The sequence below is a fragment of the Brachycentrus maculatus genome, unplaced genomic scaffold (genome assembly GCF_059751285.1).
Source record: "Brachycentrus maculatus isolate JH-2025_06_01 unplaced genomic scaffold, ASM5975128v1 h1tg000019l, whole genome shotgun sequence".
In the NCBI taxonomy this organism is placed as follows: Eukaryota; Metazoa; Arthropoda; class Insecta; order Trichoptera; family Brachycentridae; genus Brachycentrus; species Brachycentrus maculatus.
The window spans coordinates 278,966-300,221 of record NW_028280773.1 but is presented as its reverse complement, the minus strand read 5'-3'; the positions used below and the strand labels follow the sequence as shown (position 1 = coordinate 300,221).

The following is a 21,256-nucleotide window of genomic DNA, read 5'->3' as shown; positions in this document are numbered from 1 at the left end:
TCCTCGTATGCTCAAAGATTTTATTTAATAAGTAACGACAAAGCATCCTTATAATACTGGTGAAAGCAAGCATGAATTACCTTTTATGCAATCACCTAACGTCCAGGGGACTCTGTAATCTAACTAAAGCTTATGCAATACCGCTTATCATGTTCCTACTTTGACTCCAACTTTATAAGTTTTACAGGTTAGTTTTATTTTATATTGATACCGTCATGGATAGTTTAGTTTTTTTGAGTTGGTTAAAATTAATTATAAGGAACGCATATGGGTAGGAATTCGAACAAGTTAATTTTTGAATCTTTAAAAAAACAACAAAAATCTTTGTAATGTCAAAGCCACAAACTAGTAATATCGTTAATTTTTAAAAGTCCGATAAAAATATTTTTAAAAGACGATTTTTTACGGAAAACTGTGAGAACTTTATAACGAGATAGTAATGTAAAGGGAAGGGGTTGCGAAAAACACCCCGTATAGGTCAAAGCTCAAAAACGGTCGATATTTGAATATCGCCTTCTTGAACTACATATGCATTTCATTCTATATATGCTAATAAGAGTCACGTTAACCTTGATACCTCAAGACGCTCTCGAGACCTTTCGATGGTCGATTAAGCGATCGTTAAATATAAATTCGAGCATTCTGCAATCGACACCTGATTCCTGTTCTCTTTATATATGATGAAAATAAATTGTGAACTTATATATTTAAAATATAACTTAACAGATAATATACATATTATTATTTTAATGTACAGTGCCGGCCTTAGCTTTCTTGGCACCTTGCGAAGCTTTTTGGCGCCCTTCAAAGGTTAAACTTGCATTGAATTTCATATCGCGCTCACTCCTTTCAAGAACGTCATGAATCAAAAACCGTCAATTTTCAGTTTTGCATGTTTTCGGAATGCTCAGAAAATGTACTATATCCCAGCAAAAGCGACATATTTTAAACTCAATATTTACCTGCTACAGGGCAGAAAATAATATTTTTGCATTTTTAAGAAATGGTATTGTTTAATATATTTTTAAATAAATTAAATATTTTTAAAATGGAGAAAAAACATTCAGGTTTTACCTAAAAAGATCTGTTGCACAGTAAAAAGTTCTATAAGTGGTTCGATATTTATTTTTAATACATTGTACTATATTTTTAAACTTTAAAAACGATTTCCTAAAAAATCAAGTTATTTGATTTATGACGTTCTTGAAAGGAGTGAGCGATCAGTGACTCACGAAAAGTTACATCGTGTTAATATTGTATCTATCCATTTTTTATTTAAATTTTACCAATATTTCTTAAAATTTGCTGTGACACAAATGATGCGGAATGCATAGAAACACACGTCACTATAATGTTTAAAGAAAATTGGTATTTACCAACTAAAATTTAAATTAAAAACGTGTTTTTTCACACTGGAGTGGGATTGAAATTTTTGTTAAGTATCCTTTTTAGGACCGACTTGGCGCCCTATTTGACTTTGCACCCTTGTTCCTTTAACGACATATGTCCTCCCCAAAGCCTGGTACTGTTTAAGTGTGTTAGAGAGCTAAAAAAATAGAAAAGGGTAGATAGGATATTGTTTGTGTCTTTCAATTAAACGTCAATTTTCTGGTTCCTCGTAATTAGATTTTTTGCTGTTTTAAATATCATTATTTTATTTTATTTATCCTCACGCTAAAATTTGCAGACATCTTATCGAAGTACTTTCTATTTTAGATACAAATTTAAAAAGACTCGTTTCCTTCTTGGCTGACTCGCCGAACGCTCATATTAATAAGGAGATTCTCACCAAATACTTGGACCTTCCCTCTGATAAAATACAAGCTACCTATGTTTGGATAGACGGCACTGGTGAAAATTTACGCTCTAAGGACAAAACTCTTGATTTCGTTCCTACTAAACCAAAAGGTACAACTTTAAGGTATTTTATTTGAAATCATTTTATTTAAAAAATCCCCAAGTTTGTTGTCAAGTTTGTTGTTGAGTTTGTGTCGGGTTGTGGTCCCGTGGTTAGTGTCGCAAGTCTTAAGTCAGAGTTTCTCGGTTCGAACCCCTCTACCGCAAGTTGATACCCATTTCTAATAATGAGCCGCTTAGGCTCACAAAAAAAGTATGAAATTGAAGTATTTTAAATAATAAAAACACAAACTCTATTGAAAAAAAAACATAAATAAAAAATAAAAATAGATCCATTCGTCTTCATCTTCGTGGGTTGCAATCTGTGCTTTGTTTGCTTCTTTCCGTGTCGGAGATAATGCACCTTCTCTAATTACTATTTATCATTAGAATCCTTACTGTCCATTAAACCCAAACTCCCTTTTTCTTTTATCTTCCTTATAATTATCAATTTGTAATTCATTTTTATTAAATGTTCAAGTACTATCTATCTACCCTCTGATTGCAAACGGCTAAATATGGTTTCAATATGATTTCAATGAGGTGTAAACAGCACTAGACACGTTCTTTGTATCGAAACTAAAAAGTTAACAGGAAGATGGAAGAAAGTTATTTATAATAACTTAAATTATGTAATTAACAAAAATAGTAAAAAAAAATGATTTCTTGAAAAAATATGACGTGTTTTATGCATCAACCTAATAATATGTTTACAAGGCATTTATTTTTTTAGAAATTTGATATATATTTTTTTAAATCTATATTATTTGAAATATTTGGTTTCCAAGTATTTGAAGTTCTCTTGTAATTGTTTTGAATTGCATTTTGCTATTGTGAAATCGTTCTTGATTCTCAAAGATGAATTTTTCTTAAGATACAAATATTTATCATCCTTTAATAGTTGAATAATTGCTGTTTTTTATAGAAATGGTTATTTAATCGTAATTTTTCTATTCAATTGTTTAACAGGTCCTTCGAAATTTTGACTTTATCGTGAAAAATTGTCTATCCTTCAAATAAATATGGTTTGAATTCTAAAAAAAAACTCCAGTTATTCCCTTCGTGTGGTCTCCTGTGAATTTATATTATATTTAGTGCACGTTGTGGGCTTTGACTGCTGAAGCTTTAATTCAACGCAGGCTGGTATATCACATAGTTTAAAAAAGTACAACATACTGATTTATAGAAATCATTTCACATATTTCTTACGAAATATGTCATTTCAAACTACAAATTCACTTTCAAGTCTACATTTGTATTCTAATTCCGTTTACTGCGACCTCCAGATTATAATGCTTCAACAAACTTGTGCCTTTGAAACATATGACACAGATTCCTCGCGGGAAATGAAAATTTCATCGATCTAAATAAATAAAAATGTAATTCATTGGTTCAAAATCTTAAATATCCTAAAAAATAATTCATGGATTGCTTATAAATTTTGACACAATGTTGCATTCTAATACGCGCGTGTTTTTACCCGAGACGGGTTCTTTTGGTATTTTAATATGAAATAATGAAGGCTCAAACGTGTAGAAAATATTGCACCTATTCACTAATTATAATACCTGGTGAGCAACGTTTCAAATAATATATAAAACCAACCCTTGAAATGAGTGAATAGTGTTATTAAATAAATCACCCCCTAACTGTCGTAAGTCGGGATGGCAGGTAGTAAGTAGTAGGTAAATCCATCAAAACACAATATAATCCGAAATGATTGCAAGAATTCCAAGAATCGCAGTATTTAAAGGCAAAAACCAATTCTGTAGGAGGTGCCTAATACATATGTCCAGGGCTGTATATAAAATACAAATTTATATAACTAGGGTGTCCCATAATCCTTCTTATTCCTTTTATGGGATGTTAGAAAGGCTTATAAGGTACCAAAAAATTAAAATATTGCCTCAGTAAAAGTGCCTTAGTTTTTTCAGATATTTCCACTTTTATGAATTTCCCGAACATCTACACCTAAGATCATTTTTTCAGTGCCCCTTTTGTATTTTCATATTTTAGGATTCTATATATATATATATATATATATATATATATATATATATATATATATATATATATATATATATATATATATATATATATATATATATATATATATATATATATATATATATATATATATATATATATATATATATATATATATATATATATATATATATATATATATATATATATATATATATATATATATATATATACATATATATATATATAAATATATATATAATTATATATATATATATATATATATATATATATATATATATATATATATATATATATATATATATATATATATATATATATATATATATATATATATATATATATATATATATATATATATATATATATATATATATATATATATATATATATATATATATATATATATATATACATATTTAAATATTTTGTTTGTTTATATTATTTAAAAAAATATTTTCAATTTCATACTTTTTCTGTGAGCCTAAACGGCTTATTATTAAAAATAGGTATCGAATTGTAGTAAAGTGGGTTCAAACCCAGAAACTCTGACTCAAGAGTCCGCAACACTGACACTTTTTAATTTCGTTTGCATGTAGATAATTTGCATCGTATAATTACAGACCTTCCAATTTGGGATTACGATGGCAGTTCTACTGGTCAAGGGGCAGGTCAAAATTCCGACACATATCTCTTACCGCAGGCAATTTATAAAGACCCGTTCAGACGAAGAAATAATATCCTTGTTATGTGCGACACATACTCGTTCAATAAGGAGCCAACAGGTACGTTAGAGTAATAGGTCAGTAAATAAAATTTGCTCCATATTATTTGGAGAAATAAAATAACTTTGTTTTTTATCCACTCACTTGTATTATGAAAACCAACTTGTTTCGGCAACAACCTGTTGCCCTCTACAGGTTTATTTTATAACTTTTTATAACAGTTATAAAACAAAACCTGAAGAGAGCAATAGGTTGTTGCCGAAACTAGTTGGTTTTAATAATAAAAGTGAATGGATCAAAAAATAAAATTATTTTATTTCTCCAAATAATATATTGCAATGATCCACAAAGTTAGTGCTTTAAATATTCAAAATATAATTTGCTACATCTATCTATTCTATCCCCCACTCTCTCGCGGGTGGAAGGATTGTCAGAATTTCGAAAAGAAGCTTTGGCGTAATACAACTAATCGATATACGACAGCAGGTACGTTTTGCACTAATTTTATGCCTATTTGGAATGAACGCCACTGGATGCTAGACTTTATCTCCTATCTACGTGATTTCCTATAAGTATGATGCAACAAGAATTCGAACTTATGAGTCAGTCCTGGAAATGCCTAATAACAAAGAAAATGAAGGAGAAACCAATAGGAAAAGGGGTATAGCAGCAATAGCTAGGGAAATAAGGGTTGCTTTCCCCCCCCTCATAGTGTAAGCTTGTGCAAGTTATACATTGCTTTATATGTTTAAAAATGTACTGATTATTGTTGATAAATATCAAACCTACAAAAAGCTTCTAAATAAATCCTTACAAAAACGGCTACATAAATTTTACTTAATTAATTTAAAGGACTACAAATTAATTAAAAAATATGTCAAGGTAGTTTCACAATTAAAAATTTAAGCTTTGAAATTTCGTCCCATGGAATTTTTTCTACCTAGTAAGATGAAATGTTACAATGTTTTTATTCTTCCACACCACTGACAGTAACTCCTACCTCCCGCTATCATTCCTCCAACTTGTTGATCCCCATCGATTATTTATTTGGATAAATTACTCTAATTTGATGTTTTGTTCTGCTTCGAAATAATCATAATATAATTGCTTATTATACTCTAATATAATTGGTGAAGTAGGCAATTACGGTGTTTAGAAGATCTTATTAAATTTTTTTCTTAGATATGTTTACAAAAACAAAGTAACAAATAATATGTTAGTTATATTTATTATTTTTTATTGGCAAAGCATCCAAAACCGAGTGATACATGCCATACTAGTGATTTTACTTTAACAATTTTTTAATGATTTTACTTGAAGTTACTTAAACGTTTTTGCCATACTTTTTAAAATGTTTTATGACCGCACTATCAACATTTTGGGAGTTCATTGATAAGAGATGTTGGACATTCAGCAGGAAGGACAAACCCTCCGAGCGAATGTCCTGAATGAACTCAAGGTAAGGGATTAGGGGGCATAATATGTTAGTTATCTTCCGATTGTAAATGGGGAAAAATCCAAGAAAAAAGGGTATTACGTGTGGTGCTGTTACTTTCGACTGATGGCGCTGCCATAATCTATCCCAGGAAGAAACTCGTGTAACAGTTTTTTTTTTTACCTGGGTAAGATGTGGACACCCGTGTATTCGAATGCAAGGTTATGAAAAAATTCGATTCTTTAGATAAACTAACAATATTTTTATAATGATTTTTTATAACATGACTCATAAGTTGTCATAAATATTACTTTATTCATAATGCAATTTTCAGAATTTAGATTTGAGTGTCTTTAAAACTGCATCTTAGACAAATTGCGGTAAAAAGTATGTATTTTATGTGAACTTAAAAAGTATTTAATTTATGTTCACTTTTTCTTAAAATCTAATGTGGCATGTATTTCGATGCATCCCGCATCATTTTCAAACACCGTATGAGAAGCTTATTTAGCTTGGTTTAGATTTGGGTCCTTGGGACGTTGAAGGTTGAAGAGGTAGTGGGAGCTGTTTCTTATTTTTGTTTTAAATTTATTTTATTCACAGCATTTTGAGTGTGTCCAAGTATTTGTTCACAATCTCTGTATCTTGTATCTCCAATTATAGGAATATTTTTCAAATTATAATATGAAAAATAACTCCTATAATTGGATATTATCAAGATTTGTGAACAAGTATTTGGCGTTTTTTCATGTATGTGAATATAATCCAGGATTTTCATCTCCCAATAGATGTCTCTAGTGAAATTCTAGTGATTCAAGTGCAATGTTTCTAAATTAGATCAAATATATATAGAGCTTCCAAGAATATGAGTAGTGTGGCTGTCAATCATGGGTAGAATTGGTGAATGTTACATGATTTACCAAAGCACTTAAACCAGCCTATGTAGGTCTTAAGCCCCATAAATGCCCAGAATGCCATATTTTTCTTCACTTATGTTAAGATGTCAATAAATATGCACATACATATTTTTTAAATCAGTAATTTGGTATCTAAATAAAAAATATTTAATGACATTGTTTTTAGAAACCAATAAGAGAAAACGTTGTGATGAAGCTTATCAGAAATGCAAGGATCAAATACCTTGGTTTAGGATAGAACAAGAGTACGTCTTGTTGGACTTAGACACACGTCCTTTCGGCTGGCCCAAGGACAGGCTTCTTCCTCCGCAGGGTCCTTACTATTGCGGAGTTGGCGCAGATAGGTGGGAGTCGTTTATTTTTTCTCCGATTATGTCAAAAATAACATGAAACTTGTAAGTCGACACAAAAAATATTACCATTTTTTGTACTCTAAAGCTTTGTAAGCACTGTGGTATGGTAATACAACACTCTCCCTATCATTCATCGTTCACTTGCGATGAATGATACGAAGAGTGTAATACCACTTAAAAACAATACTTCATGACCACCGAAATAATCATTCCAGGTTATATGTAGACATTAAACTATGAATGGTGGAATAGGAAAAGCATTTTATAAATATATATATAAATATATATATATATATATATATATATATATATATATATATATATATATATATATATATATATATATATATATATATATATAAATATATATATATTATATGTAGACATTAAACTATGAATGGTGGAATAGGAAAAGCATTTTATAAATATATATATAAATATATATATATATATATATATATATATATATATATATATATATATATATATATATATATATATATATATATATATATATACATATATATAAATATATATATATATATATATATATATATATATATATATATATATATATATATATATATATATATATATATACATATATATATATATATATATATATATATATATATATATATTTAAATATATATATGTATATATATATATATATATATATATATATATATATATATATATATATATATATATATATATATATATATATATATATATATATATACTTTTTATATACTTAAAAAGCTCAATTGATAGCGCCACAATCAGCCATACTTTAAAATCGATTTATAATGTTACTCACATATGAATATATTTACCATAATAATCTCCAAGTTGAGAAACCCAGATTTGCGAGCATGCATAATTATTGAATTAATTTTTTGAAATTGCACAGGGTGTTTGCCCGAGAGCTGGCGGAGGCCCACTACCGCTGCTGCTTGTACTCGGGGGTGCCGATCAGCGGGACCAACGCCGAGGTCATGCCCTCCCAGTGGGAGTTCCAGGTGGGCCCAGCCGTGGGGACTGGGGCGGCCGACGACCTCTGGATGGCCCGCTACCTGCTGCACCGCCTCGCCGAGGAGTTCGGCATAGTCGTCTCGCTGGACCCCAAGCCGGTCGAGGGCTGGAACGGCTCCGGCGCCCACACCAACTTTTCAACCCTCAAGATGAGGGAAGACAACGGAATCGTGTGAGTTTTCTTTCATAATTAAACACTCTCCTTATCTTATTTTTTTACAAAAATGTTAATAGTATTAGTATATAACCACTCACCGAGCTTTTTATGTTTGGCGGTTTCGAGACGTACCCGTCTCTTCGTCAGGACAATCACTTTTACAGCATGCAAACAATACGACCCTTCACCACCATAGCACCATTTACACACTTAAAACTATACAAAATGTTTGACACATGCGATTTTTGGTCGACCCGAAGACCAACATGCACTAAAGTTTTCACCACAGACATGCGTTACGAGCCGAGGTTAAACATGCACTAAGGTTAAGCGTATGAATCAAAACAGCTTATATACTCGTAGGATGTAAGGAGTAGGCGTATATACAAATATTTTTAAAATTTTGGAAAAAAAGTAAGTAAGGAAAAATGACTAACCACAAAGTAAATGCTTTAAATATTGATAATATTGAGAATACTCTCCTTATCATTCATCGTTAACTTTCTGTAATGCTATTCTATGTTGTATTACACAAAAAAAACGATGAATGATTAGGAGAGTTTTATTTTACCATACCACAATCTTAATAATGATTTAAATATATCAAACAAAATATACTCTTCTTATCATTCATCGTTCACTTTGTGTAATACCATTTAATGTGGTTTTACACAAAGTGAACGAAAAATGATAATGAGTGTTTTATGGTACATTACATACCACAAACTTAATAATGCTTGTAATATAGACTCCATATCATTCATCGTTTACTTAATGTAATACAACTTGAAACACTTTGTCATAACTTCCGGTTTCGGACTACTTCATTCCATCATCAAGTCAACTGTAAACTATTTACAGCCACTGGTGCCCACACCAATATTTCAACCCTTTAAATGAGAGAAGATAACGGAATCGTGTGGATATTATTTCATATTTAAACACTTTTCTTATCATTCATCGTTCATTATGTACCACTTAAAAACACAGATTCATAACTACTGATTTCGGAACAACCATCCCATTACCAGGCCAATTGTAGACTGTCTGCTGCCCACCCGATGATGGGGTGGTTATTCCATAACCGGTAGTCACAAAGTTGTGTTTTTAAGTGATTATACACAAAGTGAGTGATAAGGCAAGTGTTTTATTACCATACCACAATGTTCACAATGCTTTAAAATATTATATACTAAATATATCTTTCTAAATTTTACAGTATCTCTAACTAAACTCGAACCTAAACTAAAAACTAACTGAACATTTGGCGGCTTCCTCGCAGTCGCAGGAATAGAACGCCACACTTATCTGTATTTAGAAACAATCTTCGCATCTTTCACATTTCTGCATCTTCTCACACTGACCTGACTACTTTGTGTGTTTTGTACTTTATCATATTTTCACATATGGCAAATTTGTTTTATTTTTATATTTTTGACATCTCAACATAGATGAAGAAGAATCTGGATATCTGGGTATTTACAGGGATTATTACTTATCACAGGCTGGTTTTAATTGAGTCACCACTTTACACACGTGCATTCACCATGATTGTCAACCACACTACTCAAAAATTTGGAACTCTTACGTATATCATTTATCTCATGACACTGAGTGAATGTGAGTTCACTAGACTCATCTATGTTTTGATTAGGAAAGATTAAAGATAAGATTAGCAGAGACCCTTTTATTTGAATTTACCTAACCGGGTTTGGATGTGGATAGTGGAAAATACATGATTTAAAAAAAAATTGGAACGTGTAATCTGACCAGAATATATTATTCACATTATTTTTATGTATCCATAATTTTGAGTGTGTCCATTATTTTTCAGTAATGGTTTTTTTCTCTTACATTTATTTAGTTATTTATTAAACGGCTGAAGCCTTTAAGATAATACATATAATACATATATACAGTATCTAATATTAAAAAAAAATACACTAATGAATACACTAATAGAGAACAAAGAGTCTTGTAACAAATAGTCTTATAACATAAAATCATAATAAATAAAAAATAAAAAGATGTAAGCACTAGTAAATACACGTCTCCTTCAAACACTATCGGCGAGCAGTAAGAGAGAGTGGAACACAACGTTTAAATTTATCTATTATAACATGGAGAAGAAATGCTGAGAAAGTACAGATTTCAAGGAGGATAACAATATATTAACGAAATGTACCTGATAAATGTGACGCGTCCTAGAAATTTCACTCTGAAATCTCGTCCAATTATCGATTATCTAGGTGGATTTGTAATTGGCCTCGGGTAATATTGTTTGTTACCAGAGGCGTTCGTAACTCGATGCTCCGCTGTTTATACAGGTTGGCGCAAAATTAAACACTCCATCAGAAGATGTTTTCATTTTTGCAAATAGCGTTGTACGTGAATGATATTTGAAATTTGTGAACTAGACAACTGCAGTATACAAAAATCAAATATATTTTTATAAGAACTTTTTTTATTTAATAAAAAAAATATTTTGAGTTATATGGAAATCTTTATATCGACTTTTACAATATTTTTGTTAAGTGAAAAATATGATATTCGTCAAGTGGCTGCCGCCAGTATTGATACACATTTGTCTCTGCAGCTATTTAGTTCACAAATCGCTCACTCCTTTCAAGAACGTCATTAATCAAAAATCGTCAATTTTCAGTTGTGCATGTTTTCTGAATGCCCAGAAAATGTACTATATCCCAGCAAAAGAGGCATATTTTTAACTTAATATTTACTCGCTACAGTGAAAGTGTTGTTTTTGAATTTTGAAGAAAAGGTATTGTTTAATCATTTTTTTAAATAAACTAAATATTTTTCCACTACAGAAAAAACCAACAGGTTTTACTTAAAAAGATCTGTTGCACAGTAAAAAGTTCAATAAGTGGCTTCATATTTATTTTTAAAACATGTATTGTATTTTTAAACTTTAAAAACGTTCTCTTGAAAAATCAAGTTTTTTATTTATTTATGACGTTCTTGAAAGGAGTATGCGATATGTCAAATATGATTGACGGATAGCGCTATTCGCAAAAATAATAACATCTTCCGATAGACATCTATTGGTGAGATGAAAAGAATTTTTTATTGAGCAGAAACTCTTTTATTAGTATGCGAGGTCCGAATCCTGGATAATAATCACATAAGTACATGAGAAACGCTAGAAAATACCATTTTCATTTATGTCTCTGGTGAAGTTCTAGTGATTCAAGAACAATATATATATATATATATATATATATATATATATATATATATATATATATATATATATATATATATATATATATATATATATATATTTTATATATATAAATATATATATTTATATATATATATATATATATATATATATATATATATATATATATATATATATATATATATATATATATATATATATATATATATATATTTTTATATATATATATAAATATATATATATATATATATATAAATATATATATATATATAAATATATATATGTATATATATATATATATATATATATATATATATATATATATATATATATATATATATATATATATATATATATATATATATATATATATATATATATATATATATATATATATATATATATATATATATATATATATATTTATATATATATATATAAATATATATATATATATATATATATATATATATATATATATATATATATATATATATATATATATATATATATATATATATATATATATATATATATACATATATAAATATATATATATATATATATATATATATATATATATATATATATATATATATATATATATTTATTTATTTATTTATATATATATATATATATATATATATATATATATATATATATATATATATATATATATATATATATATATATATATATATATATATATATATATATATATATATATATATATATATAAAGAACATCCGATAGGATGATAAATTTTTCACCATCCTGTAATACTAAAGCTACCTTTCCTAAAAAGGTCAGTTTTATCCCCTTGTCAGTATTAGTACGCCAGCACATATTCCGTCTGGATCTTTTGTAACCCCGAGTAATACAATACGAACATCCCTTTGGCGAACCTTCACAGCATGTTATCAAGACTTTGCTGTTATATGCAGATTATTTCTCGCTAAAACAAGTTGGCTAAATATGTAAAATAATATCCTAGTCAATTACCTTTCTTGTGCTTACGAAATAGAGTTAACAAGGCGTACTCAAACGTATTTTGAGATGATGTCTTACACAATATTTGTAATGAGGTATAATATTATTCAATCTTAGCTCCCTAGCGTACAATCGTTAGAGCTTCATAAGAGCCTTTACTGTGCTTATTAGTAGAAACACAGCTCAAACAAAACCTTTTTAAGGATTATATGTTATTTTGCCTCATGTATTTTTTTTGAAACATGGAACTGGCAAAGGAAGGATGAAAGCAGAGTGAACGCTGTTGAAATGCGCTACTTCAGATGAATGTGTGGAAAATCATTGTACGACAGAATTAAAAATGAAGATATTAGAAAGGAATGTAAGGCTGAACGAGGAATAATTGAAAAGATTAGGAAGAGTTCTTTGCGGTGGTATGGACATGTGGAGCGAATGGATAGCGAGAGAATGAATAAGAAAATATATGTGGCGAATGTGAGAGGGAAAACAGAACGAGGACGACCGAAAAAGACTTGGCGCGATCAGATCAATCAGAACCTAACATCTGGTTGTGTCAAAAGTCTGCGTAATCGGAGGGCATGTATGACTAGATGTATGGATGTGAAGGAGGCAAGGAGTGTATGTCAGGACAGAAGAGTATGGCGTTCTATCCTTTTTTCCTATCCCTGCGGAGAAACGGCGTGATGGTAGTAGTAGTTGTAGTAGTAGTATAAATAAACTAACGAACTGATAGCCTGTAGACTTGATGAGGAAATGGATATTCCAAAACCGGTAGTCGTGATGTCAAGTTTTTTCGTGGTATTACACAAAGTGAAAGCTGTGTGATATGGAGAGTGTTACATTACCACACCGAAGAAGAAGACAGAAGAGTGTGGCGTTCCATCCTCTCTGCTTACCCCTGCGGGGAAACGGCGTGATGGTGGTAAAAGTAGTATTTTTTTTAAACTGGCAGTACACAGTGAAGTTCTGGTGCCAACCTTAATGTACGGAAGTAAACTATGGAATTGGTAAAAGAAGGATGAAATTATACTGAATGTGCGGAAAAACGTTATATGACTGGTCGGCTGTCCAAATTCAAAACACAGTAAAGGACTTTTTTTGTAGTATTTTTTTAACTGGAATCTACTTAGTCCAAAAATGCAAAAAAAATGTACTACAAAAAATGTCCCTTACTGTGTTTTAAGTTTGGACAGCCGTGGTGTTCGAATGGTGATATAAGGAAAGGTTCCAAAGATAAGCATCATCGATAAAATTAAGAAAGGTGTTGAGTTGGTTTGGACATATCAATTAAATGAGTGAAGAAAGGGCAATTAAACAAATTTATAAACCAAATGTGGTTGGTAATAGAAAAAAATACTTGGATTATTCCCGGGTATTTGAAATACTTGATAACGCCAAGTTTTCTTCGTTACCAACAATATTCGCCTCGTAAATTCGTTTAATTATCCTTTCTTCACTCATTCGATTCACATATCGTCTCAACACACCTTCCTTAATTTTATCAATAATGAATTCGATAAAATACTTTAATAAATTATCGCAGCCTTGCAATATTTCCTTGTTCTCTCCTTTCGAATATCGTTCAATATTTTGCCACACATTCGTCTGAGAGGACGCATTTTGACTGCATTCAGTCTACTTATAATTATGTTTCTTGAATACATATATATATATATATATATATATATATATATATATATATATATATATATATATATATATATATATATATATATATATATATATATATATATATATATATATATATATATACATATATATACATATATATGTGTAGGGACAGGTACAGGTAGTCAGATACATACATCCGATTCCAAGCCGACGCGACGTTGGCCGGTACACAGATGCCTCCACAACCCCGACCGGCACAGCAGATACGAAACTTACGTACTTACTTACTTACTTACTTACTATCCTATTTTCAGAGCCTTAAACATTGAGGCTGCTGTGGTATTCATTAAAAAATGAAATTTTTGAGTTTTCATTACAAATAAAAACATTTGTAATATGAAAGTTTCGTTTGTTTTGAAAGTGAATCCAATAATCAAATGATTCTCTCTTTTTCGATGACTAAGTATTAAACATTACATCTCAACATAGATGAATAAGAATATAGAATATATATTTAAAGGGCTTATGACCTATTATAGGCTGGTTATGTGATCACTTTACACACATTTATCAATTATATCCATGATTAAAAAATACATACAACATACAAAAATTTTTGGAACTCCCAGATATATTAATCAAATCTTTGACACAGTATATGTGAGTTCACAACAGCCATCTATGTTGCATTGAGGATAGTGTTTATTAACCAGACTCTTTTATTTTTTGCAAGATCTGAATCTCGGATAGCATTTTATATATTGAGAACCGCCTGAAAACATTATTTGCAAAATGATCAAAATGATGTCAAGTGGAGAAAATCAAGTATTTGGGCGCACTTAAAATGTTGTAAATATTATATCATATATCAGAAATGATATTTGTTTTAGTGAAATCGAAAATGCTATAGAGAAGCTTTCAAAAGCACACGAACGTCATATTAAGGTTTATGATCCTAGAGGTGGAAAGGACAACGAAAAACGACTCACGGGGAATTATGAAACGTCCAATTTGAAAACTTTCAGTAGAGGTAAGTACTGACTATTTTTTTGAACATTGAAAAATATATATTGTACTTTAAGTTTATGCAGGGTGAGGCGCGGTCACTTTCTTATTTGAAGCTCGCACCACAAAGTGACAGTTACTTCTAGAGTACGTTCTAAGGAACAGAAGCTAAAGTTTTTGAGATAAGTTTAGTCTTAATCATGCCATGGACGAACGAGGAGTGCGCGTTTGCCGTGGATGTCTACTTTTCCATGAGCCGTTCCGTCATCGCAACTCAGCGTGATTTCGAAAAACAATTCAATATCTTGCCTGCATTTGTGTGCCATATCGTAAAACGATTTCGTTGTAGGTGAACACATTCAGGGATACTGGTAGTGTAAAGTAAAAATATAATGGCCCTCCCAGAAACATCAGGACGCTTTAAAACGTCAACAGTCGAAAAAGTTGTCGCCACATCTATTTCTTGAAGTTTTTTCTACCCAAACTGGAAGAAATAGATGTAAGGAATGTGTTGTTCCTACCAATGACATCACGGCTCACGTGGCATGAGCTTCCATTATTTTTTTCCGGAACACTTTCCCGAACGGCTCATCTCTCTTAGGGACGATCTTCACTGGCCAGCGGTTCCGCGATTCCCATATTAACCTCCCAGTGACTTTTCCTGTGGGGTACGTTAAAACATTGGATTACACGAAACAAAGACCCTAAGTCAGGTGAAGGATGATATTTGTGCTTCTTATGTTGACATAGGCACAGATATGCTGGAAAAACTTGACAGAAATGTCAAAATTCGACAATCTCAGCGTATTGACGAGGGCGATGGCAGCGTTTGAGATGTCGTTTTTAAAACTCAATGAAATAAAACTTTTTATGTGCTTATACATAGTAAATATACTTAATTAAATACACACTTAATACGTTTTGAAATACGATTTTTTAATAAAGAGGTGACCTTGTATAACGAAAACTGATTTTTTTATCAAAAAGGGTTGCCGGATACTTTTTTTTTTCGGGTTTTCAGATTCCAAATGAATGGTGATTTATCTCCACATCGTTTTCAGGATTGGCGATGGAGAGGGGAGCGATTATTTTTGGCTATTGTAGGTATATCATGCGTAATATAGGGATGGTCTAACCGTCAGTGTATTTTTTCATCATTTATGTTTGTATTATATACGTATACAACATTAAAATAGATATACGTAAAAAAAATAATAAATACGAATTAATAGAAATACAAAACTAATTTGAGAATATATAATTAGCTATCTCATCTCATGTTAGATGTCTAAAGTATTATGTTTTGGTATAACCTTGCTTTCCATAATGTGTACCTTTATTCTAGGGGTTGCCAACAGGGAGTGCAGTGTAAGAATACCTAGAAAAGTCGCAGAATATAAAAAAGGATATTTAGAAGACAGGCGACCTTCTTCAAACTGTGATCCTTATTCTGTCGTTGATGCTATTCTAAGAACGGTGTGTCTTAATGAATAAGAATGCGAGAAATGATGACTTTACTAAAAAAAATTATTTAAAAAAATCAAATTCACCATTTGTTTAATTTTTTTTCAATGTGGTACTTCTTAGGCGGCGATTCGATAATCGATAATTAGACGAGAATGGAAAGTGAAATTTTAAACACGCGTCACAATAACTAGGCACATTTCGTTACATGAAAGTAAAGAAAAATATAACGCAGATAGAAAGACAACAATAGCTATACATTTTAGTGGAGCAAAAGAGAGCAACGTGTACACATCGATATAACGAACTGTGGTCCCGTGGTTATTGTCGCGGACTCTTGAGTAAGAGTTTCTTGGTTCGAGCCCACTCTTACACAATACTTATTTCTAATGATGAGCCACTTAGGCTCACAAAAATAGTATGAAGTGGGAGTATTTTTGTAAATAATAAAATAAATAACACAAATATTTCACTTTAAAAAAAGAAAAATAATATGATATTATTTATACAAAAATAATATGTGCGCGTTGTACATGTTGTAGATATTTGCACCAAATGTCTGTATGTTTTTGGAATATATTAAAACACTGTGATTTGTAATAAATTGAAAAAGTTAAAAGTGAAAAATACAAAAATATAGATGTTATTTGATAAAAATGCATCAATGATGCAATAAGCATTATGCGATTCAAGTTATCTTAATGCGAGATGCGGTAATTTCTCGGAACTGGTCTTGGAAAAAACATGTGTCAAACACATCCCTACGGCCTCGTCAATATAGTGTAATACGTATTAACACACTAAGGGCGCTTGTGCACTACAAAGAATTTTACTTTCCGGCAGTCCGGTTTTTTTTTAAATAAAAACGACTACGACAATTTAACGTAATTGAATTCACATGCACCGTGATCGCTCACGGATCATCGAGCGCACCGATCCGGAGAAAGAAGGACAAGTGCACAAGCCAATCATCCGTTTTTTTCATGCCAACCAGAGTGCCGGACAGTAAAATTCCGTATAGTGTACACGCGACCTAAGGACGGAAAGGTATTTATACCCGTTCGGTCGATTGATGCTTAAGGACGGGAAGGCCTTCTACGCCGGCCTCATTTCAAAGTCAGAAAAGAAAGAACGACATGTTTAATGATTTTATATGAATATTATGTACCAATCTCTTTTTTAAGGTATTTTCTATCCGTAAATAATTACTAAATCCTGTCGCCAGCGGTCTGCAGGCGTAAAAAAATATCCGTTCTTAGCATGTTAAATCTGATCCCTTAGCCTGTTGGGGAACGAATAACTGCAAACAACGTTAAACAATAAATAATAGCGATCCAACAACATGTGCTTAATACAACTTCTATGCATGTGTACAATTTATAATTAGAGCTTCATGAAAAAATATTATAGTATAAAAAAAACTATTAAACTTTATGGAATATAGCGTCACAAAAAGCGCGATTAGAGTGTCAGAAATGAAGACTCTGAGAAGCATATCAGGGAAAAGTCTTCGAGATAGAATAAGAAATGCCAGGATCAGGGAAATATGCGAGATCGAAGATGTCGTTAGGTGGGTAAGGCAACGAAGGAGACAATGGTATGCGCATGGGAGGAGAATGGAACCATCCAGACTCCCCCACATCGTACTGTACGGCCAACCCCATCGTAGACGACTCCCAGGCAGACCACCAAAGAGATGGGTCGATATCTGGGAATCGACATCGCAGAGAGCTAATAATCCCTCTTAAAAACAGGCCGCAAGGCCTACAATAAGAAGAAGAAGAAGAAGGAATATAGCGTCAATTATAAATACCTAAAACATGGCAGCTCGATCTACTACGCCGAGAAAATTGGGGTTTGTGCGCCTGTATACCTTGCCACCGTCATGGAGTACCTGGCTGTCGAGGTGTTGTGTTGTCATATGGTTTTATAAGTAAGTATTGCAAATGTGCCTTCGGCATGAGAAAACTCACTGAGGGCACATTATTGTAAAATGTAATTAGTTAGTATGTGTATGATGGAATATAAATATCTCTCAGATAGGTAATATGTTAAAAGTCCAAGATACCGTAATCTGTAACCGATGTTATCAAAAAGGATACGATGTATGGGCAATAAATATTATTTTTCGCGACCTTGCTTATTTTTCGAAAATGTAAGGGCGCACCTCTCCCTCCCAGTAAAAAAACACTGCCTGTTTTAGTAAATAAGCCATCAGGAGCAGATAAATTGATGGATTCTCTTAAACCCTGAGTTATTTGAACCCTTTGGCTACCAGATCTCACGTCATGATTTATAAAAATGTCATATACCTACATTTTGAACAGTATGTTAGGGATTCCTTCAGGGTTGTGTTAAATTATTCGTTTCATGTTGTGCGTTTTTCCTATGAGTAAAACATCAATATTTATAATTAAATGATATGTTTTACCTTACAATATGTTTAAGTGTGACTAAAATGCTCAAAGAGAAACGATAAAAACAAACCATGATAGTTAACCATTTTTTCTGGATATCAATAAAGTTTTAAAAAATAAATTAACAAAATTAAAAATAATGAAAAGTGTAAAAATTGCAACACATCACTTACAACATTAATAAAAATAATTTTGTAATATGTTTTGAATGTTTAGGAAGACATTCCCCTCGAATACCTTTTTAACACTGAATACAGATAGTACGTGAACGTTTTTCCGATCCAATCACGCATATTTATTCTTTCGACTTGCTAATTTTCGTATTACAACATTTGAGTCACCGCATTCGTTTCTTAAATTACATTCGTTATTTCTTAGCTCCATCCACTCCTCTTCAATAGTTTCTATAATGTTTGATATATATTTATATTTAGACAAAAGTTTTGCATAAAAGAGATTATTTTTTAGGAATTTATTCGTCAAATAGGAATTAAGTACCATCCTGGATAATATGCTGAGTTATTTTTAACAATACTCATCTAATCTCCGTTCATACAAATATAGACAATTCATCATTATTTATCACATTATCGATGTATTCAATATATGTGTTTGGATAACTCAGAGTCTGGTGATGTTTTTTTCTTGCCCATGGCGGCTTCTTGCAATTGTAAAATTTTCTGCCTTGAAGTGTGTCCATAATAAATGTACGGGCGTTTTTTGGGATGCTTTTTCTCTATATGCTATTAACATAACTTCACTGCGGTTTGTACAAGGTTCTTGACATTTCATATATTTTAGTGTTAATATTCTATTTCGTCGCATTGTTGAATTATCATCATGCTTTCAACATAATTCGATTACAACTGATATTTTTAGTATTTTATATAATATCAGTAAACTAAAAAAAAAACTCATTTGTAAAGATATCATTTTAATGGATGTCCAAAGATCGTTGTAATATTCTTCAAATAGATACATTTTCACGTGTCAGTGATCAATAAATCAACGATTTGCAATAATATAATACAATTTGCAATATAAGAGTTTCTGCTTAATAAAAAGCTTCTTTACATCTCACCAATAGATGTCTCTAGTGAAGTTCTAGGGATTCAAGAACAAGGTTTCTAAATTGGTTCATAAATATAGAACTTCCAAGAATTTGAGTAGTGTGGCTGTCAATAATGGGTGAATTGGTGAATGTTACTCGTGTGTAAAGTGATCACTTAAACCAGCCTATGACGGTCGTCAGCCCCGTAAATGCCCAGACTTCCATATTCTTCTTCATCTTTGATGAGATGTCAAAAAATAATTTGCAATAAATTGATACAAATAGTTAACATACCATACACATGTTGCATATCCAAACAAAATTTATAAAATTTTACTTGTTAATTACTTTCACCTCAGCTTTTTATCTTTAAATATTGGATGTCGTCAGTTAAGTCATTAATTTGTTTTGCAGTATTATGAGCACGGGGTAAAAAGGAGGTGGACATTTAGCGAGTAGCATTTACTTATTTGTCGATTATGTATGAGGTTGCATACATTTAATAAATTTACTCACCTTTCATTTCGCCAAATGAAAAAAAATGAAAAAAGATTTCTTTTTAAAGCGAATGAATTATCGAGCATATTTTACTTTTGAACTATTTTTGTTAAAATCGCTGTAAAGCATAGTAACCCTAAGGTCCTGGTAGCCAAAGGGTTAATACATTTGCGTGAGTTCAACATAGACAACGTTGGTATGTTGTATAATCCTGACTATCTAATTTACTTGAGATTAGCGTAGGTCGTAGTATATCGGATGGAAATGATTTGATTACGCAAAACAGGACCTATGGGAATGAAAGAATGCCAAACCCAGTTTCGGGGCGTTTGCGTCACAATACACGCTTCAATACATTTTTCTTTTCACCTCCTTTTCAAATTTTATGCCTGCTAACCATTAACTCTGTGGGAGGTATAAGGGCAAGTTTTTTAAACACTTGACACTAAAAAACACTACGTAATGAGTTATT

General features: G+C 31.0%; 1 protein-coding gene across 1 annotated transcript; it reads left to right on the top strand.

The window, feature by feature from the left end:
- Positions 1–347: 347 nt before the first annotated feature.
- Positions 348–16,993, top strand: LOC148313118 (glutamine synthetase 2, cytoplasmic-like). Its single transcript, XM_088267731.1, has 7 exons — positions 348–810; positions 1,717–1,908; positions 4,527–4,688; positions 7,147–7,324; positions 8,247–8,540; positions 15,240–15,379; positions 16,700–16,993. Exons 1-7 carry the CDS (start codon positions 678–680, stop codon positions 16,846–16,848), a joined length of 1,248 nt encoding a protein of 415 aa, XP_088123857.1. The 5' UTR covers positions 348–677; the 3' UTR covers positions 16,849–16,993.
- The last annotated feature ends 4,263 nt before the right edge of the window (positions 16,994–21,256 follow it).